At 45.2% G+C, this 26,617-nt stretch overlaps 1 protein-coding gene across 5 annotated transcripts in view; it reads right to left on the bottom strand.

Moving 5' to 3' along the window:
* ARNT2 (aryl hydrocarbon receptor nuclear translocator 2) overlaps nt 1–26,617 on the bottom strand; it is a 190,526-nt gene that overhangs the window by 69,139 nt on the left and 94,770 nt on the right. For all 5 annotated transcript variants that reach the window (XM_018066310.1, XM_018066308.1, XM_018066309.1 and 2 more), the window contains exons 6-8: nt 24,222–24,324; nt 21,534–21,599; nt 20,925–21,010 (exon numbers count right to left, since the gene is read on the bottom strand). In XM_018066310.1, the coding sequence (XP_017921799.1) occupies nt 20,925–21,010; nt 21,534–21,599; nt 24,222–24,324 (255 nt within the window). The remainder of the gene's footprint in view (nt 1–20,924; nt 21,011–21,533; nt 21,600–24,221; nt 24,325–26,617) is intronic.

Raw genomic sequence — 26,617 nt, 5'->3', positions numbered from 1 at the left:
CCCTCTATGATCTAAGCCCTGTGCTCAGTAGCTTAAATAATACAGCAATGCATATGATCTGGTCCTGTCATAAGCAGCAGAGACAAACAGATGCAAAATATCTATAACAAGAAGTACCATGTGACACACCTCTTGGCTGGGAAGTTGTTGGCAGAATACTCCTGAAGGCTTTATAGCCAAGGGTTCATCAGAGTCGGGTGTGTCTCTGTGTCTGGTGGGACCAGCGTTGGCCAGAGAAAGATGTCTCTGGGGATGTGTCAGGGGAAGGAGGTGTCTTAACAAGTCTAGCACAGTTCCTTTACAGCATCACAGTTCTGAGTCCCATGCAGTCAAGGCCAAGGCACCAAATAAGTAAGAAAAAAGCCTACAAAAGCCACTTCCTCCATGAACAAATTTATATTTATCAGCCTCAGCAAACCAGAACAAGGTCTCTACTAGCCCTAACAGAGATCTCAAAGGTCATTCACTACAGTCTGGGCACTTCACTCTCAGGAAAGGCTGTCAGCCCCTCTCACAGTCTATTTCATTCCTTCTGCCCATGGTACCAACAAGTTACTACTGGTCTAGACCAGTAGACCTCAATCTTTTTGGCAATGGGGATCAGTTTTGTGGAAGACAATTTTTTCATGGAAGGCAGTGGGGATGGTTTCAGGATGATTCAAGTCCATTGCATTTATTGTGCACTTTATGTGTATTAGTATTACATCAGCTACACCCCAGATCATCAAGCATTAGATTCCAGAGGTTGGGGACCCCTGGTCTATACCATGAAGGATGGCATGGCATGCGTGCTGTTATGTCCAACTGTTTGTGATCCCATGGACTGTGGCCCGCCAGGCTCCTCTGTCCATGGGATTTCCCAGGCAAGAATACTGGAGTGGGTTGTCATTTCTTCCTTCAAGGATCTTCCCAACCCAGGGATTGAACCTGTATCTCCTGCGTTTGCAGGCGGATTCTTCACCACTACACCACCTGGGACATCAATCAGCTCCACCTCAGATGATCAGGCTTTAGATCCCAGAGGTTGGAGACCCCTGGTTTAGACCAGAAAGGATGAGAACCAGAAATCTGTGACTGGACAGCACAGTATAAAAAGAGACACCTGGAAAGAATGAAGTTATTTACCAGCAGGTGAATTTGAAGACAGGGAATCCTTACGGAGCATAAAAAGGAACAAACAACAACCCACACACAAAAAAACAATAGCCACAGGGAGACAGCAGTGAGCTGAAAAACCCTGAGGACACCTTTGAATTATCTTTTCAATTCTCATCCAGCTCTAGACTTTTGTCAAGCCAACTCTGAATTATTAGGGGAAAAGACAAGAGCATGTTCTGGGCCCCTTATGTAAGCAGATGAGAAATTCTGTGCGATGAAAGATAATACAAACAAAACGAGAAGAGAAACAATAGCCTGGAAGAAAAGATTTGCAACATACAGTAGACAAAAGTGTAATATTCATAATATTATAAAGACACCCTACAAGTAATGGTAACCCACTGCAGTAGTCTTGCCTGCAGAATCCCAAGGACAGGGGAGTCTGGAGGACTACAGCCCATGGGGTCACAGAGAGTCGGCTATGACTGAGCAACTAACATCTGGACAAGTAAATAAGGAAAGCACAAATCACTCCACAGGAAAATGTGCATATATACCATGGACAAGCAACTCACAGTAAAGTACAGATAGTCGATATATCCAGAAAGATACTCGATTTCACTGATGAAGACATCCAATTTAAAATACATCATCTCCCCTCACCCCCCCAAAATACTTCTCAGATTGGCAAAACTTACAAAAGAATGAAAACATTCAGAGTTGGGAGGAGAGGGGAAAAATGGACCCACTTGCAATCTGCCTTGTAAGGTAATTTGATAACATCTATTAAAATGTACTTGCATCATCTCATTCCACTTCTGAGACCATCCTGCAGAAACGGAAGTGCTCATGGGAAAAGAATCATGTGCAAGGACATCCACTATGGTACTCTTTGCAAGAGCCCCAAACTGAAAACAATCTTCAAAAAATTTTTTTGATTTATTTTCAATTTTTGGTCATACCTTTCAGTATGTAGGATCTTAGTTCCCTGACTAAGGATTGAAGCTGTGCTCCTTGCATTAGAAGGTGGTCTCAACAATTGGACTGTCAGAGAAGTCCCTGAAAACCATTTTAATATTCCAGTTTGGGGAGCAGCTGATGGAATACTATGCAGTCATTTAAAAGAATTAAGTAGGTGAAAACGAAGTCACTCAGTCGTGTCCGACTCTTTGCGACCCCATAGACTGTAGCCTATCAGGCTCCTCAGTCTATGGGATTTTCTAGGCAAGAACACTGGAGTGGGTTGCCATTTCCTTCTCCAGGGGATCTTCCTGATCCAGGGATCAAACCTGGGTCTTTGGCATTGTAGGCAGACACTTTACCGTCTGAGCTACCAGGGATTGCGCCGTTTAAGTACTAACTTGGAAACATTTATGATGCCCATGAAAAGTTTAAAATGTCTAGAATAGAACCCACTCCAGTGTTCTTGCCTGGAGAATCCCAGAGACAGTGGGCCCCTGTCTATGGGGTCACACAGAATTGGACACGACTGAAGCGACTTAGCAGCAGCAGCAGCAGAATAGAACCAGGGTGGAAAGGGAGACTTCTCTTTTACTTCAGAATACATTAAAATTTTTTTCAAATGGGTTTTCAGTGGACTTCCCCAGCAGTCCAGTGGTTAAGACTTTGATTTCCAATTCAAGGGGGTGTGGATTTGATTCCCTGGTTGGAAAACTAAGATCCCACATGCCTCATGGCCAAAAATCCAAAACATAAAAACAGAAGCAATATTGTAACAAATTCAATAAAGACTTTAAAAAAGGTTTGCAACAAAAAAATCTGTTAAAAAATGGGTTTTATACATCTGTATAGAATGGACTTTTGGACTCTGAGGGAGAGGGAGAGGGTGGGATGATTTGGGAGAATGGCATTGAAACATGTATACTATCATGTAAGAAATGAAGTGCCAGTCTATGTTCGATGCAGGATACAGGATGCTTGGGGCTGGTGCATGGGGATGATCCAGAGATGATATGGGGTGGGAGGTGGGAGGGGGATTCAGGATTGGGAGCTTGTATACACCCGTGGTGGATTCATGTCAATGTATGGCAAAACCAATACAGTATTGTAAAGTAAAATAAAGTAAAAATTAAAAAATAAATAAATAAATAAAATGGGTTTTAGGTTAATTTTATTTTTAAACGTTTTATAGACTTCTAAATTTAATAAGATAGGCTGTTTCATAGTAATAATAATAAAATATGATTAAGGAAAAAGGCTGGCCTGTGATGTTTGTATTTTAAAAGATGGGCTTCATACACCTGGGGAATTTTCCCAGTTCACACCTCATTCTCCAACCATGTCAGAAACATGAACATGTTGTACTTAAATCCAGCCTTTAGAATCCTGCTCCTAATTACCAAATTGAGGGAAAATGCACATGATGATGCTGGATGTTTAACTGTCTAATATTTGGCAGAGATGCAACATTTATTTCCAAATTAACTGTCATTGAATCATGAAAATTAACACGCCATCTTCTTGTGCCTTAAGGGAAGGCTGTAAATGAGTATTTCTTGTATAAACTTGGACTCAGAAGATAGACCTTCATTTCCAGAAAGGCGTCATCTATAAACAAAGGGCTAAGGGCCTGTAACAATAAAGCCACACTGGGGTCCAGCAGGATGTCAGGAAAAAAGAAATTAGGGGGCACAAGGACTGCCCTTTCCAAGCCTGAGTCTCACCAGGGGTATAGAGAGGAATGGGCCACAAGGCTCCCCTAGTTTTCCTGCCCACCTCGAGACTCTTGAGTCCCTATTATCTCCCCCTGACAGAAGAGGGATGTCATTGGAAAGCAGTGGACTGTTTTCCAAAGGAAGCTCAGCAGACTGACCCTCTCATTCTCTTGGTGGCTTAGCTGTGGCTCTTCCCTGCTATCTTTAGCTTTCAGTTATAGAAAGTTCAGGCTCAGATGGTAAAGAATCTTCCTGGCAAAGTAGGAGACTCAGGTTCAATCCCTGGATCGGGAAGATGCCCTGGAGAAGGGCATGGCAACCCACTGCAGTATTCTTGCCTGGAGAATCCCCACAAACAGAGTTGCCTGGTGGGCTACAGTCCATGGTGTCACACAGAGTCAGACATGACTGAAGGGACTTAGCATCCAGGCACATACAAAGTTCAGAAATAAATGGCATGCTTCACTGATTGCTTCTCCCCCATTTCTAGCTCCTAGAAGCTATAAATCCTCACTGGTGCAGAACTTGCATCTAAAAGGTAGGGCTGTGTCCAACAGCCCACCTGTCACCCATCCCTGCTCTGGGGCTACACTGTCTTTCCAGCTTCTGGTCGCAATACTTCTGTCTTGGGCAGGCTGGGCACTGGCTAGCACCAAGAGTTCTGTCATGATGACAACTCACCACGCATTGTAGTCAGTCCCCCAGTAACTTAACTCACATCCTGATTCTGCTGTCATTTCTCACCACCATCAGTGTCTTGCTGCTTTCTGCTCCACATTCCTTTCCAATGAAGACCAGCCTCCACCTGGCCTTGCTCAAAGTAACTTGTCTCAAAGTAACCAGCTCCCAAATAACCTCCTTCTACGTGATCCTCGGGAACTTCATCCTTTGTAGTCGAAGACTGGCATCCTTGGCTGTCTGCATCTCATGGGCTCTGCGATCTGGGTGCCTCCATCTCCCTGACTGTGACCCCCTCCCCAGGAGAGGATGTTCCTTTCTCCAACAGCCCCTGGTCACGGACACTGGACCCTTCCAGACACCACCTTCACACAACCCTACTGTTGCGTGCACGCTCAGTTGCTTTAGTTGTGTCCGACTCTTTGCGATGCTATGGACTGTAGCCTGCCAGGCTCCTCTGTCCATGGCATTCTCTAGGCAAGAACACTGGAATGAGTTGCCATGCCTGCCTTCAGGGGGTCTTTCCAACCCAGGGATCGAACCAGCATCTCCTGCACTCCTGCACAGGCGTATTCTTCCTGAACCACAGGGTGAGCCTGACCCTCCTCTTACAGGTGCTCAAACATCTCCTCTTCTAGCACACACTCCAACCATCTTCCCTGTTACAGGTGCTCAAACATCTCCTCTTCTAGCACGCACTCCAACCATCTTCCCTGTTACAGGAGCTCAAACATCTCCTCTTCTAGCACGCACTCAAACCGTCTTCCCTGTTACAGGAGCTCAAACATCCCCTCTTCTAGCACGCACCCCAACCATCTTCCCTGTTACAGGTGCTCAAACATCTCCTCTTCTAGCACGCACTCCAACCGTCTTCCCTGTTACAGGAGCTCAAACATCTCCTCTTCTAGTACGCACTCCAACCGTCTTCCCTGTTACAGGAGCTCAAACATCTCCTCTTCTAGCACGCACTGCAACCATCTTCCCTGTTACAGGAGCTCAAACATCTCCTCTTCTAGCACGCACTCCAACCATCTTCCCTGTTACAGGAGCTCAAACATCTCCTCTTCTAGCATGCACTCCAACCATCTTCCCTGTTACAGGTGCTCAAACATCCCCTCTGGTAGCACGCACTCCAACCATCTTCCCTGTTACAGGAGCTCAAACATCCCCTCTTCTAGCACGCACTCCAACCATCTTCCCTGTTACAGGTACTCAAACATCTCTTCTAGCACGCACTCCAACCATGTTCCCTCCTTGGCCCACCTCTTCCTGTGCTATCGCTCCTTTCCATTTCGCCAAAGCACAGCCTCGACCATATTTCAAGCTCCTTTTCCAAAACACCTCAAAGGCTCCCCAATGGTCACCAATTTCAGGGCCAGTGGGGTCGCAGAGTCAGACATGACTTAGCAACTGAACAATAACAACAACTGGCAGATGGGGCTCAATATGCCCAGCTCTAGTTTTTGCTATGATGCTGGTGAAGGCTTCCCCGGCACTAGTCAATAGACACAGAATCATCCCATTCCTGAGCTGGCCTCTTGGCATCTGAACTCTGCCTGGCTGCAGGTTTCCCCTGCAGGGTCTAGGCTGTAGTCAAGGGGAGGGGAGAAGTGCTGGGGTCAGCTGAGATGCGGAGTCTTACAGGATTTTAGATTCCCCCTCTATGGAGAGGAGGGGCTGGCTTGGGGTAATGCTGAAGGTTCTTTTTGACTCTAACTTTCTCGGCCCAACATCAGCTCAGAGTTTGGCCATGGGATCAGTTTGACATACCTGTTGATCACCTGTTAAGTGCCTGACAGTAAGGGATTCAGCGTGCATGCCACCAGCTCCTGCTCTCAAGGAGTTGCCAGCAGGTGGGGGAAGCAGAGAACCAGAGCATTACCATGCCAGGTGGTTAGTGTTACAACAGAGAAAAGAACAGGCTGCTTTGAGGAAGGGCGGGTGGCCAAGGCTGGATGCCAGGGCTGGCAGGGATGGTGTCAGGAGGGAATGCTTCCTGGCAGGAACCTCAGCATTTCTCAAAGTGGTTTTTAATAGGAACGGAATAATTCCAGCCATTTAAACAGATCTCAATGATTTCCTAATTGGTTTCACAAGCCCGTATTGCCCCACATTCAATTACCTTTTCTTTGGAAACACGCTCCACTAACGCCAGGTCTAAATAAACCCCTAAGTCATACAAACAACACACAAGTGAAATGTAACTGGAGACTGCTGTCTCAGATGAAACTTAGAGTTGTTGGCCAGAAAGCCTTCTTCATGTTTAACTAAAGGGTTGCATTAACCCTGTGCAAAGACTCACGGAAAGTTGGGTTGTTTTTCAATAATGCTGGGTGGAGTCTATTCTGGGACTCACATCTTCACATGAGAATTAAGACCTTTTTTTTTTTTTTTTTTTTGCATTCCACCAAACACAGGGGGAAAAAACAGCCACTTGTTCATAGCATGTTTCCAAAGTATTCTCTGGGAGACAGTAAAAAGTTTTAGGGGAAAAAAACGATTCTCTGGCCAAACACATTTGGGAAACATCATTTAAACAAAGACAAAAAAGTGTCATCATTGTAGGCATGCTCAGGAAACATAGAACTTCAGAGTATGAGTCTCTAAGAGAGAGAAAGGTACCCTAATTATTGACCAGGGACTCCTTTCTTTATGAAGTATCTCTGAGACTGAGATCTCAGGACACACTTTAGGAAATGCTGACTTATAGGTGTTTTGCATTTCAGGTGACCTTAAAGACCTAGCTCTTCCACTTTACAAAGGAGAGCTTAGAAGTACAACAGGTGCTTTGACGTCAAAAGAGCAACCTGAGACCACATGAGTAACTACCTGTCCCTCCCAAGTTACTGTGGAAACTCCCAGAGTCTGAGATGAGAGATGAACATCTCAATACCAGAAACCAGGGAGGACTGTTTGGGCAAGATGGGGTGAAGGGAAGTGCTGAGGAAGCTACACATGAAGGATAAGGGAGGCTGTGGAAGGGACCCCAGCAAGACCAAACTACAAGCTCAGAACTGCTTCGGCTTGACAGTGGCAAGAATGGGGGTAAGTCTTGAGGGAACGACCCTTCCAGGTGGTAAAGAATCTGCCTGCCAAGGCAGAAGATGTGGGTTTGATCCCTGAGTCAGGAAAATCCACTGGAGGGAGAAATGGCAACCCACTCGAGTATTCTTGCCTGGAGAATCCCATGGACAGAGGAACCTGGCAGGCTATAGTCCAAGGGTTTGCAAAGAATCAGATACACTCAGCAACTGAGCATGCACACAGGACGGGCTTAAGTCTGCAAACTGAAAGGGCCCACCTGGCACTGAGACGTGATATCAGATATGGAGGAAACAAAGTCCAGAAGCCAGAAGAGGTGAGCAAGTAAACCAGGAAGATGGAAGAATTGTCAGTAACAGAGTCCTGGATTTGACTGCAAATGGCAAACCTGTTTCTTGAAAGACAGATGAATAATATAAAATAATGACGACATGCTGCAGTTCATGGGGTCACAAAGAGTCAGACATGACTGAGCGACTGAACAACAACAACAACAACATATCTAAAATCTAAATTGCAGATCCAAAGTCCCATGTTATTTACACATTAATTGGCAGCGGTGGAGTAGGCCATCTCTCATAGTTCTTAAAACACATGGACTCTGCGGTATGGCCTCCAAGGGGTTGAACTCCAGCCTCCTCACCCACCAGCTGTGTACCCAGCATGGCCCAGCCCTTACCCGTTTTCTCCCATCAGCTCACATCTCCCCGCTGTCCGTACACTCAACATGTACCTCTCCACCTGCATGGCCACTGCCTTCGTTCAGGCCTCACAGTTTCTCCTGAGTCAGCCCTCTATGGGCCCCCCACCGTCAAGCCTATCTTTGCCCCTCCTCTCACTTCAATCCAACTTCTAGAATGATCTTTAAGAACTTACAGTGGCTTTTAGTAACACTCCATAGAGAGCAGAGGAGGGTCCAAACCCCCAGGCTTAGCATACAAGGCCTCGCCTCCAGGATCTGATTCTACCCACCTGTCCGGCCACACTCCCTCCAGCCACAGTTAATCACACACCATTCCCAAGGCAGCAACCTCTCTTCTCCCCGACATCAGAGAATCAGTAAGGCCTAGATTCATTCCCAGACTTGGCTGCTTACTAACGGTGTGAACTGGGCTGATTAAGTTGCTATGCTGACCCTCCAGCATGTCACCTGCAGGATGGAGGTAATTACAATGCCTGGACCTTATGAGAGTTGTTGGGAACACTGAAGTGGGCTTCCCTGGTGGCTCAGATGTTAAAGAATCTGCCTGCAATGTAGGAGACCTGGGTTCGATCCCCAGTTTGGCAAGATGCCCTGGAGAAGGGCAAGGCAACCCACTTCAGTATTCTTTCCTGGAAAATCCCACAAACAGAGAAGCCTACAGAAGCAGGTTATAGTCCATCAGGTTGCAAAGAGTCAGACACAACTGAGTGACCAAACACTTTCACAAACACTGAAGCACAATGCACAGAGTCCTTGGCACAGTGATTCGCACATTGTGAGCACTCTGAAGACTGTGATCATTACATACTTCCTCTACACTCACCAACTCAACTCTGTATGCCTAGAAAGCAACTGTTTCCACCTAGAAAACTCCTTTATGTTCATGTTTCAGCTCAAACGTTACTCTCCACCTATTAGGCTTTCAGCGAGGCTTGGCCACAGAGCGTAGGAGAGAGCAGACAACCTTGACACTTCCAGTAGATGGGATCTCTTGTCCATGTGCTTCTCTCATGAGTCCTCTGTGTGACCCTTGATCTAGGGCTTTGCAATGACCTACATGCCTAACTGTCTCCTCCACTGTGCTGTGACTTCTTTTAGTTTAACTATTAACTTGTTTACTTATTTTGGCTGTGCTGGGTCTTCATTGCTGTGTGCAGGCTTTATACAGCAGCTGTGAGGTGGGGTCACGCTCTTGTGGAGCATAGGCTTCTCATTGCAGTGGTTTCTCTTGTTGTAGAGCACAGGCTTCAGTAGTTGTGATGCACAGGCTTAATTACCCCAGGACATGTGGGACCTTCTCAGACCAGGGATCGAACCAGTGTCCCCTGCATTGGCAGGCGGATTCTTAAGCAATGGACCACAAGGGAAGTCCACACTGTGAGCTCCTAAAGGGCAGGTGCTATATCAGACTCCCCCTAGGGTCCCCAGGAACTAGGAAAGTAACTGGCCCATGGCTGGTGCTCAGAAAGTATCCACTAAAAGAAATGGAAGAGTGGCTTTGCTCTGCCTGAGAATGAGGAGGACGGAAGAGGTGGCCAATGATCCATCTCACAAGTTAAGGTCATGGCTCTGATGTCCAGCCAGAATATCAAACATCAATATGTCCAGCTTGGACAGGACAGAATGGCTGAGCGTTGGTGAGAGGAAGGAATCCAGCCTTGTGGGTGCATGGCTTCCACACAGAAGAGCAGCCTTTGGAGACTTTCAAATGAACGGGAAAAAAACACACACTGTGTTCAACCAGCAAACTGTGAGAAGCGTGGGGCTGTTGTGGATGAGCTCATGGTGGGGCTGAGCTGTCTGGCGAAGCGGCAACACTGGTCTGACCACTGCAGATTCTAGCCAAAACCCCGAAATAACCTCAGGCCTCTGGCATGCTGTGGCCGAGGCTTACTGAAAGTCCAGCAGCATTGTGAAGGAAAGCATCAGCCTCGCCAATGAGAAAGCACCAGAGGCTGCCAAGAACCAAGCCTCTTCCTGATCAGGATGGTCCCAGAGGGAGGTAACCTGATCTTAGTCAAGTACACCCCCTCCACCAGGGCAGATCCTGGCTCTCCTGTGCAGACACACAGCCAGTTAATCAGACATTTTCCACGGATTACTCTGTGGTGATGAACAAGCACATCAGATGATGATGAGTAGAGGAGAGGTCCCTGTGATAGACATGGAGTTTGGCTCAAAGCAGGATGCCAATCTGAAAAATGCAAGGCGCTGGGGCAGTGACCATAGGTTGGAGGCAATTCCCATCTTCAGAATTTCAAAGCTACCCCTGGACTCTGAGCATACCTCACAAACTGGAAAATGCAACCTGCCGTGGGTGATCTCTTCTGCACCAAGGGTGATGTCTCCTTTGCTATGTTGAACACAGAATACTGACTTCTTTAGAAGGAAGGATTAGACAGAGCAGCTGTAGAACTCTGTTTTTTCTTTAGTCATACACCAGATTTTTTTTTTTTAGCTGCACCATGTAGCATGCCAGAATCTTAGTTCCCCAACCAGGGATGGAATCTGTGCCCCATGCAGTGGAAGCACAGATTCTTAAGCACTGGACCACCAGGGAAGTCCCTAGCTCAAATATTTTAAATGAAGCTTACACAGTATACTTGGTGGTTCAGATGGTAAAGAATTGGCCTGCAGTGGGGGACACCCGGGTTCAATCCCTGAGTCAGAAGATCCCCTGGAGAAGGCAATGACAACCCACTCCAGAATTCTTGCCTGGAGAAGTCCATGGAGAGAGGAGCCTGGTAGGCTACAGTCCATGGGGTTGAAAAGAGTCGGATACGACTGAGCAACAAACATTTCACTTGCACAGAGTATGCAATGCTATGAGGCTAATTGGGAAAGTCACTGTGTAATAGAAAGGGTTTCTGGAATACAGCAGAATTTTGGGGGACGTCTGTGTTTTCGATGGAGTCAACAGGTACCAGGTAAAAGTTTGCCTGCACAACTTGTTGGTGCAGAAATAAGCACAAGTGTTGCCAGTGGGCTATCAAAGAATTATTCATAAGGTCCTTGCTTGCCTCACAAACTCTACTGCTTCTACTCACCTTTAGAGACTGCTAAGGTCACCTGTAGGTATTCTGAGCAACTTTGGTGCTGAGGCACCTTCATACCTCCTGACCAAGTCACTGTTTATAATTAAGGAGTTTGAGCCCATGAGCAAGTAGGGACAGCATTCCTCATGGACATTTACAAGGCATCATTCAAGCATCAAATGAGTGGCTGTTCCAGTGCTCCGGTACCATGACCTTATTATAGAGTAAGTGTGCCAATGACCTCATTCCAGCCACCTCATCTGTGTCAGATGACTGTCTGTGCCATCTCAGAAGATTTCTGGGAAAGTGGATTCTATAAACATCTTTGGAAATTCTGGCAAAGAATTCTTTCAAAACCCATTCCCCTTAGGTTAACAACTTTTTTTTTAAAATTGAGGCAGACTCTTTTCTTCTTTCCTTTCACACATCCATCCACCCATCTGGTCTGTTCTTGTTCAGTTACACAGTCATGTCCGACTCTTTGTGACCCCCTGGACTGCAGCACACCAGGCTTCCCTGTCCATCACAATCTCCTGGAGACTGTGTGTAGTGTAATACATTTTACGTGCCAGGTCTGAGCTCACCACTGGGTTGAGAAAATGAAGCATGCATTTGGTCTTGAGAGCTTGAAATGTAAGTGCAAAATAGTGTGAGATATGTGTAATGAATGGAGTTATGAATCAAGTAAATATAATCCACACTATGTCTAAAATGGATAACCAACAAGGACCTAGAGTAGTATAGCACAGAGAATTCTGTAAAATGTTATGTGGCAGCCTGGATGGGAGAGGAGTTTGGGGGAGAATGGGTACAAGTATAACAATAGCTGAGTTACTCTGCTGTGCACCTGAAACTATCACAACATTGTTAGTTGGCTATATTCCAATACATTAAAAAAAAGTTTAAATAGAAAAAAGAATGGAGTTATTAATCAAGAAACAGTATTAACAGCCATGGAACAAGATATATATCAATTCAGGATGCTGGAGGTATGACTGAATCGTCATGTGTGCATACAAGCTTAACTTCCAGAACTTCCATCTTTATAGAAACACAGCCACTAAGTACAACAACCAAACCAAAAAAAAAAAAAAAAAAAAAAAGACACAATTTCTGAATTCATAGCAAACCACTCAATCCAGTGGTATGAAATGCTGTTTAGAAAATTCTGCTTGATTGTCTAAAAATGCCATTTTCTCTGATGATGAAAGTCATGTAAAAATTTGGAAAATGCAAGACTGAAGACAGAAGAAAAAAGTAACCAACAGTCAACTACACAGAAATATGATTACTATTCTATGCACAAATTTTCAACACATAGATACACCATTCACTCAATCTAAAAATAAAACTGGGATCATGATTGCATAATCTGTCAGTCATTCTTTTTAATACTTCTTAGCACTTTGCTTCACTCTTTTTCTTTTTAAGATTTATTTGTTTTTTTGGCTATGGCATGTGGATCTTAGATCTTTATCATTTTGGCATATAGAATCTTTTAACTGCAGCACGTGAATTCCTAGCTGTAGCATGTGGAACCTAGTTCCCTGACCAGAGATTGAACCCAGGCCCCCTGCACTGGGAGCAGGATCTTAGTCTCTAGACCACGAGGGGAGTCTCATGCTCCATTCTCAAGTGCCTTCTGAAAGCACGCCTGCTCAATGGTGGTCTAGTATCCCATCATGGCTTCCCTGGAGGCTCAGACGGGAAAGACTCCGCCTGAGATGCAGAAGACCAGGGTTCCATCCCTGGGTTTGGAAGATACGATGGAGGAAGGCATGGCAACCGACTCCAGTATTCTTGCCTGGAGAATCCCCAAGACAGAGGAGCCTGGTGGGCTACGGTTCATAGAGTTACAAAGAGTTCAGTTCAGTTCAGTTCAGTTCAGTCACTCAGTTGTGTCCGACTCTTTGCGACCCCATGAATCGCAGCACACCAGGCCTCCCTGTCCATCACCAACTCCTGGAGTTCACTCAGACTCACGTCCATCGACTCAGTGATGCCATCCAGCCATCTCATCCTCTGGTCGTCCCCTTCTCCTCCTGCCCCCAATCCCTTCCAGCATCAGAGTCTTTTCCAATGAGTCAACTCTTTGCATGAGGTGGCCAAAGTACTGGAGTTTCAGCTTTAGCATCATTCCTTCCAAAGAAATCCCAGGGCTGATCTCCTTCAGAATGGACTGGTTGGATCTCCTTGCAGTCCAAGGGACTCTCAAGAGTCTTCTCCAACACCACAGTTCAAAAGCATAAATTCTTCAGCACTCAGCTTTTTTCACAGTCCAACTCTCACATCCATACATGACCATAGCCTTGACTAGACGGACCTTAGTCGGCAAAGTAATGTCTCTGCTTTTGAATATACTATCCAGGTTGGTCATAACTTTTCTTCCAAGGAGTAAGCATCTTTTAATTTCATGGCTGCAGTCACCATCTGCAGTGATTTTGGAGCCCCCAAAATAAAGTCTGACACTGATTCCACTGTTTCCCCATCTATTTCCCATGAAGTGATGGGACCAGATGCCATGATCTTCGTTCTCTGAATGTTGAGCTTTAAGCCAACTTTTTCACTCTCCTCTTTCACTTTCATCAAGAGGCTTTTTAACTCCCCTTCACTTTCTGCCATAAGGGTGGTGTCATCTGCATATCTGAGGTTATTGATATTTCTCCTGGCAATCTTGATTCCAGCTTGCGTTTCTTCCAGCCCAGCGTTTCTCATGATGTACTCTGCATATAAGGTAAATAAGCAGGGTGACAATATACAGCCTTGACATACTCCTTTTCCTATTTGGAACCAGTCTGTTGTTTCATGTCCAGTTCTAACTGTTGCTTCTTGACCTGCATACAGATTTCTCAAGAGGAAGGTCAGGTGGTCTGGTATTCCCATCTCTTGAAGAATTTTCCACAGTTTCTTGTGATCCACACAGTCAAAGGCTTTGGCATAGTCAATAAAGCAGAAATAGATGTTTTTCTGGAACTCTCTTGCTTTTTCCATGATCCAGAAGATGTTGGCAATTTGATCTCTGGTTTCTCTGCCTTTTCTAAAACCAGCTTGAACATCAGGAAGTTTACAGTTCACATATTGCTGAAGCCTGGCTTGGAGAATTTTGAGCATTACTTTACTAGCATGTGAGAGGATTGCAATTGTGCGGTAGTTTGAGCATTCTTTGGCATTGCCTTTCTTTGGGATTGGAATGAAAACTGACCTTTTCCAGTCCTGTGGCCACTGCTGAGTTTTCCAAATTTGCTGGCATATTGAATGCAGCACTTTCACAGCATCATCTTTCAGGATTTGAAATAGCTTAACTGGAATTCCATCACCTCCACTAGCTTTGTTCCTAGTGATGATTTCTAAGGCCCACTTGACTTCACATTCCAGGATGTCTGGCTCTAGATGAGTGATCACACCATTGTGATTATCTGGGTCGTGAAGATCGTTTTTGTACAGTTCTTCTGTGTATTCTTGCCACCTCGTCTTAATATCTTCTCCTTCTGTTAGGTCCATACCATTTCTGTCCTTTATCGAGCCCATCTTTCCATGAAATGTTCCCTTGGTATCTCTAATTTTCTTGAAGAGATCTCTACTCTTTCCCATTCTGTTGTTTTCCTCTATTTCTTTGCATTGATCACTGAAGAAGGCTTTCTTATCTCGTCTTGCTATTCTTTGGAACTCTGCATTCAGATGTGTATATCTTTCCTTTTCTCCTTTGCTTTTCGCTTCTCTTCTTTTCACAGCTATTTGCAAGGCCTCCCCAGACAGCCATTTTGCTTTTTTTGCATTTCTTTTCCATGGGGATCGTCTTGATCCCTGTCTCCTGTACAATGTCACGAACCTCATTCCATAGTTCATCAGGCACTCTATCTATCAGATCTAGGCCCTTAAATCTATTTCTCACTTCCACTGTATAATCATAAGGGATTTGATTTAGGTCATACCTGAATGGTCTAGTGGTTTTCCCTACTTTCTTCAATTTGAGTCTGAATGTGGTAATAAGGAGTTCATGATCTGAGCCACAGTCAGCTCCTGGTCTTGTTTTTGTTGACTGTATAGAGCTTCTCCATCTTTGGCTGCAAAGAATATAATCAATCTGATTTTGGTGTTGACCATCTGGTGATGTCCATGTGTAGAGTCTTCTCTTGTGTTGTTGGAAGAGGGTGTTTGCTATGACCAGTGCATTTTCTTGGCAAAACTCTATTAGTCTTTGCCCTGCTTCATTCCGCATTCCAAGGTCAAATTTGCCTGTTACTCCAGGTGTTTCTTGACTTCCTACTTTTGCATTGCAGTTCCCTATAATGAAAAGGACATCCTTTTTGGGTGTTAGTTCTAAAAGGTCTTGTAGGTCTTCATAAAACCGTTCAACTTCAGCTTCTTCAGCGTTACTGGTTGGGGCATAGACTTGGATGCTAGTCACGACTAAAGCAACTAAGCATAGCACACAGCACAGTATCCTATCATATAGACATTACATGCTAGTTTTAGCCAATTCTTTATCGTTGAAATTTAGATATTTACAATATTTAGACTTTGAAATTTAAAACAATTCAAGGTTTTCACAACAATATTTAACCATACAATACACACATCTCCGATTAATTCCTATATATTGATTGCACATTTTAAGGCATTTAATACATACTCTCAAGTTATTTTACAGAAGGTTTGTACTGATTTAAATTCCCATCAGCAGAACATTGACCTTCCCAGGTGGGTACAGAATCCGCCTGCCATGCAGGAAACTTAATGAGACACAGGTTCGATCCCTGGGTCAGGAAGATCCCCTGGGGAGGGCATGGCAGCCCACTCCAGTATTCCTGCCTGGGAATTCCATGCACAGAGCAGCCTGGCGGGCTACAGCCCACAGGGCTGCAAACAGCCGGACGTGACTGAATCGACTGAGCACAGAGGCACAGCAGAGCACAAAAGTGTCCATTTTCCTGAGCCTTCCCAATACTATGTATTTTGTCTTATAAATTTTTTGCTACTTGATAGGTAAGAGAAGATGGTATAAAATTATTTTAACTTGCAGTTCTGATGAACAGGAGGCCGAATTCCTTCCAGATGCTTGCCATGTGTGTGTATTCATATTTGTAAATGTATGTAACACCCTGTTCAGAGCTTTTGCTCATTTCTTCCTATTCAGTGAAAATCCGCCTTTTGGTCCAAATTGTGCCCTCTGGAACTATCCTAAGTAAGTTTAATTCCTCCTTCATATGACACCCCCTCAAATACTTGAAGACAAAAATCATGTCTTGCTTTCTCCAAGATAAACACTCCCAGCTCCTTCAACTGTTTCTTATGTGGCAAAGTTTCAAGGGCGGTTGTTGGAGATTTAATGCCTCACAACTCCTTCCGCCCTGTTAGCCTGTACCCTTCAGCTCTCTCATGTATAGAACTCCACAGGACTCCAGAAAAGCTGGCTCTGAATCACTTTTTTAGAATTTTTCTTTTTTGGCTACATGACAAGTGGAATCTTAGCTCCCCAACCAAGGGTCGAACCCACGTCCCCTGCATTGGAAGAGTGGAATCTTAATCACTGGACCACCAGGGAAGTCTTGCCCTGAATCCTCCTAGCAGACTCTCTGGATGCTGTCACCTGCCTGCACCTTGGTCCTCAGCCTCCTTTCCTGTGATAGGCAGGCATGGCAGTCAAATAAAATGGTAGAAAAAGAGCACTTTGAGGCCAGAAATGGGAAGAGAAGGTTGCCTGGTATAATAAGGACGATGAATTCAAATGAGGAAAGCATCAAGAAGGAGATGATCTGCTGGTCCAGAGGCTGAATTTGGCAGGACTGGGGTAGCTTTCTACAGAGTCTCATCTGGGGAGCCTCTCCTGACGCTGGGGCAGGTGAAGGACCCCGCCACCATCCACAGGGCTGACTTCCTGCCCACACTCTCCTGGAGTCATCTGTGTACCTGCTTGTCCCCCACCAACACATCTTTGCATTCCCCAAGGGCTGGGTCTCTGTCTAGTGTCCCAGAGCCTTGCTCAGCAGATGGCATGGATGAGGCCATCACGTGTCCCAGTGAGCCATGGCTAGAAGTCTTTCACCAGGCTGCCCACAGCCCTTTGCTCTTCTTTGCTTCTCATCAAACAACCTTCCAGCACAAATCTGTTGTCTCAAGTACTTTCAAACCTCATAGATTTTCTGGACAATAGCCATGGGCATCCACGCCAGTGATGAGGAAGCCCCAGGGCATCACAGAGTTGTACCTGATTAACACGTCAGCTTTGGAGGACTCTCTCTAAGAACCCTGGGTCTGAAGAGTTGTGCAGCATGGTCAAGACTATGGATTCACAAAGCTAAGGTCCAAGCTCTGGACACTGTAAATGAATCACTTCCTTCTGAGTTTCTGTCCTTGAGCCCAAACTTAAGGCAAGCAACACCTGATTTTATGCATTATGATCTAAGTATGGGCTTCCTAGGTGGTGGAGTAGTAAAGAATCTGCCTGCCAATACAGGATACACAAGAGATGCAGATTCTATCACTGGGCTGGGAAGATCTCCTGGAGAAGGGAATGGCAACCCATTCTAGTACTCTTGCCTGGAAAACTCCATGGACAGAGGAGCCTGGTGGGCTACCATCCATAGGGTCGAAAAGAGTAGGACAGGACTGAGCAACTGAGCATAGGCATGAGCATGGTCTAAGTAGAAAAACATATACAAATAAGATATACCATAAAACTGATATATTGATATCTGTCTATCTATATCTCATACATTAAACATTGCCAACTTATTGCAAGATTAATACAAAACCTCACAGTACAGACCTATTTACCTCAGTTCTTATTACCTGATATATCACACTTGGATTTCAACAAAGATTTACAAGATATGCTAAAAGGCAGGAACAAACATAGCTCAAAGAGACAATTAAAAATCAGAACCAGACTCATATACGACATGGATTTTGAAATGACTAGGCTGGGAATTTAAAATAACTATGATTAATATGTTCAAAGCACTAGTGGAAGAAGTAGATAAAATAAAGAACATATGGGTAATGTAAACAGAGAGATGGAAACTCTAAGAAAGAGTAAAAAGGAAATGGTAGAAAAACAAAAAAACACTGTAACAGAAAACAGTGCCTTTGACAGTCTCATCAGTAGACTGGACATAGTCAAGAAAAGGATCAGTGAGCTTGCAGATATAGCAACTGGCATTTCCAAAACTGAAATGCAAAGACAAAAAAGAGTAAAAAGCCAAGAACAGAATACCCCCAAACTGTAGTCCAGTTTCAAAAGATATACATGTAATTGGAATACCAAAAGGAGAAGAGAATGAAACAAAAGAAATAATTGAAGAAATAATGTCCAAGAATTTTCCAAAATTAATGACGGACCCCAAACCACAGACCCAAGAAGCTCAGAAAAAATACCAACCAGTACAAATAATCAATGGGGCTTCCCTGGTGGCTCAGTGGTAAAGAATCCATCTGCCAAGAAGGAGATGCGGGTTCAGTCCCCGAGTTGGAGCGATCCCCTGGAGAAGGAGATGGCAACCCACTCTAGTAGTCTTGCCTAGAGAATCAATCCCATGGACAGGGGAGCCTAGTGGGCTACAGTCCATGGGGTTGCAAAGAGTTGGACACAATTCAGGGACTTAAAAAACAGCAACAATAATAACCAAAAAATCCCACAAAAACTAAACAAATTATACTATCATATTCAAACTTCAAAAATGCAAAAACAAAGAAAAATCTTGAAAGAAGCCAGAAAAAAAGTCCCACACTACATACAGAAAAATGAGGATAAGAATCATATAGACTTCTCATCAGAAACCATGCAAACAAGAAAGTGAAGTGAATATTTAAAGTGTGGAAAGAAAATAGCCACCAACCTAAAATTCTATATCCAGTGAAACTGTCCTCCAAGTGTGAAGGAGAAATAATAACTTTCTATGAAAAACAAAAATGGTGAGAATTTATCACCAGCAGAGTTGTCCTGCAAGGAATGTTAAAAACAAGGTCTTCATGAAGAAGGAAATGATATAGATCAGAAACTCAGATCTCCACAAAGGAAGGAAGAGCATCAGAGAAGGAATATAATTAAGGCAAAATAAAATAGTCACATACTATAAAATTTGCCACCTTAAAGAATACAATTCAGTGGGTTTTAGTAGATTTGCACAGTTGTACAGCTATTACTACTATCTAAATTTAGAACATTTTTGTCACCTCAGAAGGAAACACAACCCTGAATATTCATTGAAAGAACTGATGCTGAAGCTGAAGATCCAATTCTTTGGCCACCTGACGAGAAGACCCTACTCACTGGAAAAGACCCTGTGCTGGGAAAGATTGAAGGCAAAAAGAGAAGGGGGCGGCAGAAGATGAGATGACTGGATGGCATCACCGACTCAATGGACAGGAATTTGAGCAAACTCCGGTAGATAGTGGAGGACAGAGGGGCTTGGCATACTGCAATTCATGGGGTTACAGAGTAGGACATGACTTAGCAACTGAACAACAACAACAACAAACCATTAGCAGTCACTCCCAACTTTCCTCTCCCCCCAGAACCTGGAGACCGCAAATCTACTTTTTGTTTCAATGGATTTGCCTATTCTGGATGTTTCACATACATGGAACTGTAATGTGGCCTTTTGTGTCTAACTTTCTTTTACTTAGCATGATGTTTTCAAGGTTCACCCATATTATAGCATCAATCTGTACTTCATTGCTTTTTTTCTCCCCTCTCCAGCCCTGGCATCTGCCAGTCAATTTCTTTACAGTGTTGCATAAGTTTCTTCTGTAAACAGTGTGAATCAGCTCCAAGTATACATATAACCCCCCTCCCTCTTGAGCCTGCCTCCCACTCCCGCCATCACACCCTTCTAGGTCATCACAGAATACTGAATTGAGCTCCTTGTGCTATATAGCAGCTTTCTACTAGCTAGCTATTTTACACATGGTATTGTATTAATGTATATATCAATGCTACTCTCTCAATTTGTCCCACCCTTTCCTTCTCCTTCACTGCTTTTTATTGCTGAATTATTATTAGCTTAGCTTAGTGCATTGAAGCTATCATATGGGTATACCACTTTTTATTTATCCATAAATGTACACATGTAATTTGATTCCACATTTTGGCCACCATGAATAATGTTGCTATGAACATTCAGGTACAATTTTCTTTGTGAACATATGCTTTCAGTTCTCTTGAGTATATACCTTGGAGTGAAACTGCTGAGTCATACGGCAACTCTAGGCTCAACATTTTGAGGAGCTTCCAGACTGTTTTCCAAAGCAGCTGCTTCATTTTACACCCCTACAAGCAAAGGATGAGGGTTCCAGTTGCTCCAAACCCTTACCAACACGCATTATTGTCTATTTTAACCATACTAGTGAGTGTGAGAGGTATTTCATCATTGTGTTTTGATTTGCATTTCTCTAGTGACTTGAATACAATTATCATTTCAAATGTCCCTCTGACTTTCCAGAGTGCTCTCAGTGACAGATCACAGAAAGGATTTGTGAGGCGCCAATCACCTGTGCAGGATTGCTCTTTTAAAAACCTTTGTTTCAAGTAGCAAGACTTTTTTCCATTACAAAGACCATTACATTCTAACTGCAATGGAAAATAAGAGTATTTTCCAGTCTCTTTCTGTAAGAATGCATATCTAACAGGATACCATGGTGATATGAACCAGCATTCAATCCCCTGGGAATGAAGATGCAGGTTCTCCTTACCTGCTGGCGGCCAAGCCTTGATGTAGCCTGTGCAGTGGACCACAGCATACTGGGCTTCTCCTTCCTTCACAGGGCCAAGGCCATTCCTAGAGAAAGAACATCATGAGCTGGCTTTTAGCACCTGGGGGTGAGGCAAGGATGCCCATGAGTCCTTTAGTACCTAAGCTTCTGGGTTCACCTGTTGACCTTGCGTTTCTGCATCTTCACTTCCCACCATCCCCCTTTCCCTCCTCCCTGATAGTATGCATGTCCAAAATAAATCCACCCAACACCTTTCTCAGCTGAGCCACAGTAACTCTGATGTGTGAGTCTCTTGGTGCTTTCTACAGCTAAGCTTGCCTTTAAGTTCAGCTATTCCTTAGCTTAGTGCATTGAAGCTATCTACTGGCGTAGCCCCAAAACATCCATCATGCCTACTGGGGCTTTCCTGGTGGTCCAGTGACTAGTACTCTGTGCTCCCAGTGCAGGGGGCCCAGATTCGATCCTTGGTCAGGAAACTAGATCCCACGTGCTGCAACTAAAGATCCCATGTGCCACATCTAAGACCCAGCACAGCCGAATAAATAAATATTTTTAAAAATAAAGATAAAAACTGAAAGGCCTACTGACCTGAACCTCTTCCTCATGGTAGTTAGTCTGTTTAGAGGAAGATGGTCCAAAGGAGCATTTCCACACCTAAGATGTGAGAAACACATTAGAACGAGTGAAGAGCCAGCCAAGCATATAAACCCCACAGCGCTGCAGGCAAGTATATTTGTTGTTGTTCGGTCACTCAGTCATGTCTGACTCTTTGCGACCCTCTTTGGACTGCAGCACACCAGGCCTTCCTGTCCTTCACTATCTCCTGAAGTTTGATCAAACTCATGTCCATTGAGTCAGCAATGTTATCCAACCACCTCATCCTCTGCCGGCCCCTTCTCCTCCTGCCCTCAGTCTTTCCCAGCATCAGGGTCTTTCCCAATGAGTTGTCTCTCTGCAACAGGTGACCAAAGTACTAAAGCTTCAGTTTTAGCATCAGTTCTTCCAACAAATATTCAGGGTTGATTTCCTTTAGGACTGACTGGTTTGACCTCCTTGCAATCCAAGCAACTCTCAAGGCAAGTATATGGACCTTATCTAATGCGACCACACTTACTCAGGTGAGCTGTATAGCTAATTTCTTTCCAAAGTGCAGAAGCAGGGCTGCATGTCTATGAATTCCTATCATCACCGAAGACAAGGGAGGGGACCCATTCTTCAGTGCACAGGTAGATGGTCTCCGGTCCAGCCCAGAAGCCAGAGAACTATGGACAGACACTTGGAGGACCTTGGCCATGCTCCACCCTGCAGATCATTTCAGTGTAATCTGGGGGCTTTCAGGGAACAAGGGAAGGGTGGTGATGACAGCTACAGTGTCTCTTCAGGCCCGAGCAGAGGCATCAACTCAAAACAGATGTTGCCAGTTGACAAACAGAATCATCTTCTCAGGCTTCAGATTCACAGTGTAGAAAGTCCCTCCTCTCCAGCAATGTTCTGGCACTAGGAATGAGCAGACCACTGTGAGCCTGCGGATGGCAACGGACAAACTTGGGACAGGAGGAGGACGAGTCTGGAATCAGATCTTTCTATGGGTCCTTCTCTGGGAGGCAGGGGGTGTAAGGTGTCCCATTGCCCTTTTAAGCAGCGTCTTTTCTGCCTCCCTGCTCCATAACTGTCTCTGCATCCCAGGCTCCAAGCATCCACAGCCTGCACTGTGGCCAGCCTCTGACCTGTGTTCTCAGTTCGCACTTCCATTTCCCAGCTTCACAGTAGATGATGTCCTCAATGCCTCAGTATTCAGTGCAGCAAAGACAAGAGTCCAATTACACTCTGAGGCCTGGGACAGCTGCCAGAATGGGCATATTTTCATAGCAGGATCCATCCAAGAGGTAGCCGCCTAGGGATGCTGGCACAGCCCTCTGCCCTCTGGCAGGCTGTGCCCAGTGTATTCCTGAAATTGAGCTGCTTTGTTTGGAGGGGAAGGCCATGCTCTCAGCAGATGGCAGTGCTCCTTGCCTCACAGGTAAATCCAGGTAGTGTGGGTGTGGCACTGGGAAAAGCAACCCAAAGGTACCAGGGCAGGGAGGGGACCACCTGGTTCTGGTCGATAGGTCAGTGATAATGGTATTGGAGGGCTTCCCAGGTGGCACAGTGGTAAAGAATCTGCCTGCCAATGCAGGAGACCGGGGTTCGATCCCTGGGTCGGGAAGATCTCATGGAGGAGGAAACGGCAACCCACTCCAGTGTTCCTGCCTGGAAAATTCAGGCTCTAGTCCATGGGGTTGTAAAGAATTGGAGACGACTAAGCAACTAAGCACAGCACGGTAATGGTATTAGAGAGACTTCCCTGGTGGTCCAGTGGCTAAGACTCTGTGTTCCCAATGCAGGGGGCCTGGGGTCAATCCCTAGTCAGGAAACTAAATCCCACATGCCTCAATTAATAGTTTGCATGCTGCAACTAAAGATTCCGCATGCTACAATGAAGATCAAATATCCTGCGTGCTATAACTAAGACCCAGCACAGAAAAATAAATTAATTAAATAAGGGCATTGGAGGCTACTTAGGAATGGAATACTTCATGCTTCCAATAAATTTATGCACAAGGCAACATCTTAGATGGCACAATGAAGAATCCACCTTGCTGTGCTACACTGAATGTCCATCTAGCTAGGACGGGCATTTACTCTACTGGCCAAAGCACTGAGGAAAGCCCTTGCTGTGCTGGACTGCACTAACTGATGCATTTTGTCCCTGGTTGGACACTAATGCATGTGAGTCTGAGCCACTCAGCTTCTCCCTGCCGGCTGAACAGAGAGAAGACAGTCTGTGCAGCTGTTAGGTTGCCCAGTTGTGTCTGATTCTTTGTAACCCCATGGACTGCAGCACGCCAGGCTTCCCTGTCCTTCACCATCTCCCGGAGTTTGCTCAAACTCACATCCAAGGAGTCTGTGATGCCATCCAACCATCTCATCCTTTGTTGCCCCCTTCTCCTCCTGCCCTCAGTATCAGGGTCTTTTCCAATCTCACTGATGTCAACCCTCAACTCTGTATCTTCAGCCCCAAGCTCTCCCATGAATTCCAGAATTCTATGTCCAACTGCCGACTCCTCTTCTCCATTTACAGGTGAAACAGACCAAGAAGGAGGTGACGTGGGGCTGCAGTCAGGAGGTGACATCACCAGGGTGAAGGTGTGATCTGAGAGCCCCCCAGGATGCTCAGCAGCAGGGGGAAGGGAGTAGCCCCACCAGAGCCCCAGCCCACTGCTGCCCCAAACAGACCTCATCCTGCAGATGAAGGACCTCCGGGAACCCATGCACATCCTCATGGATGACTGCTGCCCTTCTTTCTTGACTGTCCCGGTCTTCAGGTCCAAGATCCGGCCTGAGACAGAGACAGAGAGAGAGGAAAGACATTTGCATGAACCTCTGTCTTTGATTGTGGGGTGCAGGTGAGGGGAGAGCTCTCCAAGTGAAAACACATGGGGCCATGCAAATTGTTTCTTGGAATTCCCAACATTCTTAAAGCAATGAAATCCACACAATCCTAACGCTTTGTTTTCTCAAAGAGTGGTCCACACCCGCCGTCTCTGCTTTGTCCAATTCCATCACAAGTCCCCCCAGTTCAGCTTTGTCTTCATGGAAACGGCGTTCACCAAGGTCACTAACGACATTCTTATTGCTAAATCCAAAACGTGCTTTCCCTTTGACTTATCTGACTGCTTTTGCTGAGGCACAATGATTCTTGAAAATCCTCCCTCCCCTTGGCTTCTGACAACACTCTCCACTCGCCTCCCCCAGAGGCTCCTTCCTCTCCCAGAGGCTCCAACCTCAGCCATCTTCTCTTCTTGTTCTATGTTTCCCTTCTGCCAGGAGTCCCCAACCTTTGGGCCATGGACTGGTCCCTCCAGTCAGATCAGCAGCAGCATCAGGTCAGAAATAAAGTGTACAAGAAATGTAATGTATTTAAATCATCCCGAAACCATCCTTCCACCCCTCCCCAGTCTGCGGAAAAACTGTCTTCCATGAAATTGGTCCCTGTTGCCAAAAAGGTTGGAGACCACTGTCCTATGTGATTTTAGCCACTCCAAGGTTTTGAGGGTCACCTCTACCCTAACGAAGCTACATCTACACCTCCAGCACCAAGATCTAAACCACCAGTGGATGACTGCACACCTCAAAGGCAGCATCAACCCCACCCAAACACCAGCTAAAGCATCTCCAGCCAACAACAATCAGAGTCAGAATTCTAAATGTCATTTCACCTCACCTCCTGCACACTCAGTCTTGCCATCTTGTTTGGCTCATCATTTATTCCTCAAGGGAGTCTCACTTCCAGCCCTCAGCATCCTATCTCCTTGATTCACCTTTCACATGGTTGATGGCTGTTTAGACAATACATATCTGACTGTGCACCTCTTGGCTGAAAACTGCATTGCTAGATGAAGGTCCCTGTTGATTATTTATTTTATATGGTGTGTGTGTGTATTAGCCACTCCATCATGTCCAACTCTTTGAGACCCCATGGACTGTAGCCCACCAGGCTCCTCTGTCCATGGGGTTCTCCAGGCAAGAGTACTGGGGTGAGCTGTCACTCCCTTCTCCAGGGGATCTTCCCAACCCAGGGATCGACCCTGGGTCTCTTGCATTGTACGTGATTCTTTACCATCTGAGCCATCAGAGAAGCTCCATATCGTGGTGTATATATCCCGACCTCTTCATGTATCCCTACCGTAAAGCACAGGGAGCTCTACTCAATATTCTGTAACAGCCTACAGAGAAAGGAATCTGAAAAAGAACAGATATATGTATTTGTTGTTTGGCTGCTCACTCATAACCAACTCTGCAATGGACTGTAGCCTGCCAGGCTCTTCTGCCCATGGAGTTTTCCAGGCAAGAATACTGGAGTGGGTTGCCATTTCCTACTCTACAGGGTCTTCCCGACTCAGGAGTAGAACTTGTATCTGCTATGTCTCCTACATTGACAGGTGATTCTTTACTGTTGCACCACCAGAGCAGCCCAGATACATGTGTAACTAAATCACGTTGCTGTACATCTGAAACTAATACAACATTGAAAAACAACTGTACTCCAACATAAAATAAAAAATTTAAAGACTGCACTGCTTACAGGAGCTCCTTAGAGAGTCTTTGGTCCCTGTCTGCCACTCAACCTCATTTCCCCTACACTTCCGAGTCTCCTGTCCAAGAGAAACATGCTAAGAGCCACCTATGTAATTTTAAATGTTCTAGCAGAAGCAGTTTTTAAAAAGTTAAAAGAAACGGGTAAAATTACTTCTAAAAATATACCCCAAATATTATCCTTTCAACATGTAATTCATGCAAAAATTATTAATGGGCTATGTCGCTTTTTCTCATACTATAACTTTGAAACAGGTGTGTATTTTACAAGAGCAGCACATTTCAATTCCGACTAGCCCCATTTTGGGTGCTCAGTAACCAGATGTGGTTAGAGACTTCCACACGGCAGAGGGAGCAGCTCTGGGGACCGTGGCCTCATCAGAGCCCTTAGCAGGCAGGTGTTTCTCTAAGTGCCCTGTGCCCTCTCACATTTGCAGATGTGGTCATTCCTGCCAGAAATTCTCTCCCTGTTCCACACAAGCTGTTGTCCTGGTGAACTTATCCTTCAGGACCACCTCATACAGCGCAGCCTCTGG

The sequence above is a fragment of the Capra hircus genome, chromosome 21, assembly GCF_001704415.2.
Source record: "Capra hircus breed San Clemente chromosome 21, ASM170441v1, whole genome shotgun sequence".
Classification (NCBI taxonomy): Eukaryota; Metazoa; Chordata; class Mammalia; order Artiodactyla; family Bovidae; genus Capra; species Capra hircus.
This window is presented reverse-complemented; position numbering and strand designations above follow the sequence as displayed.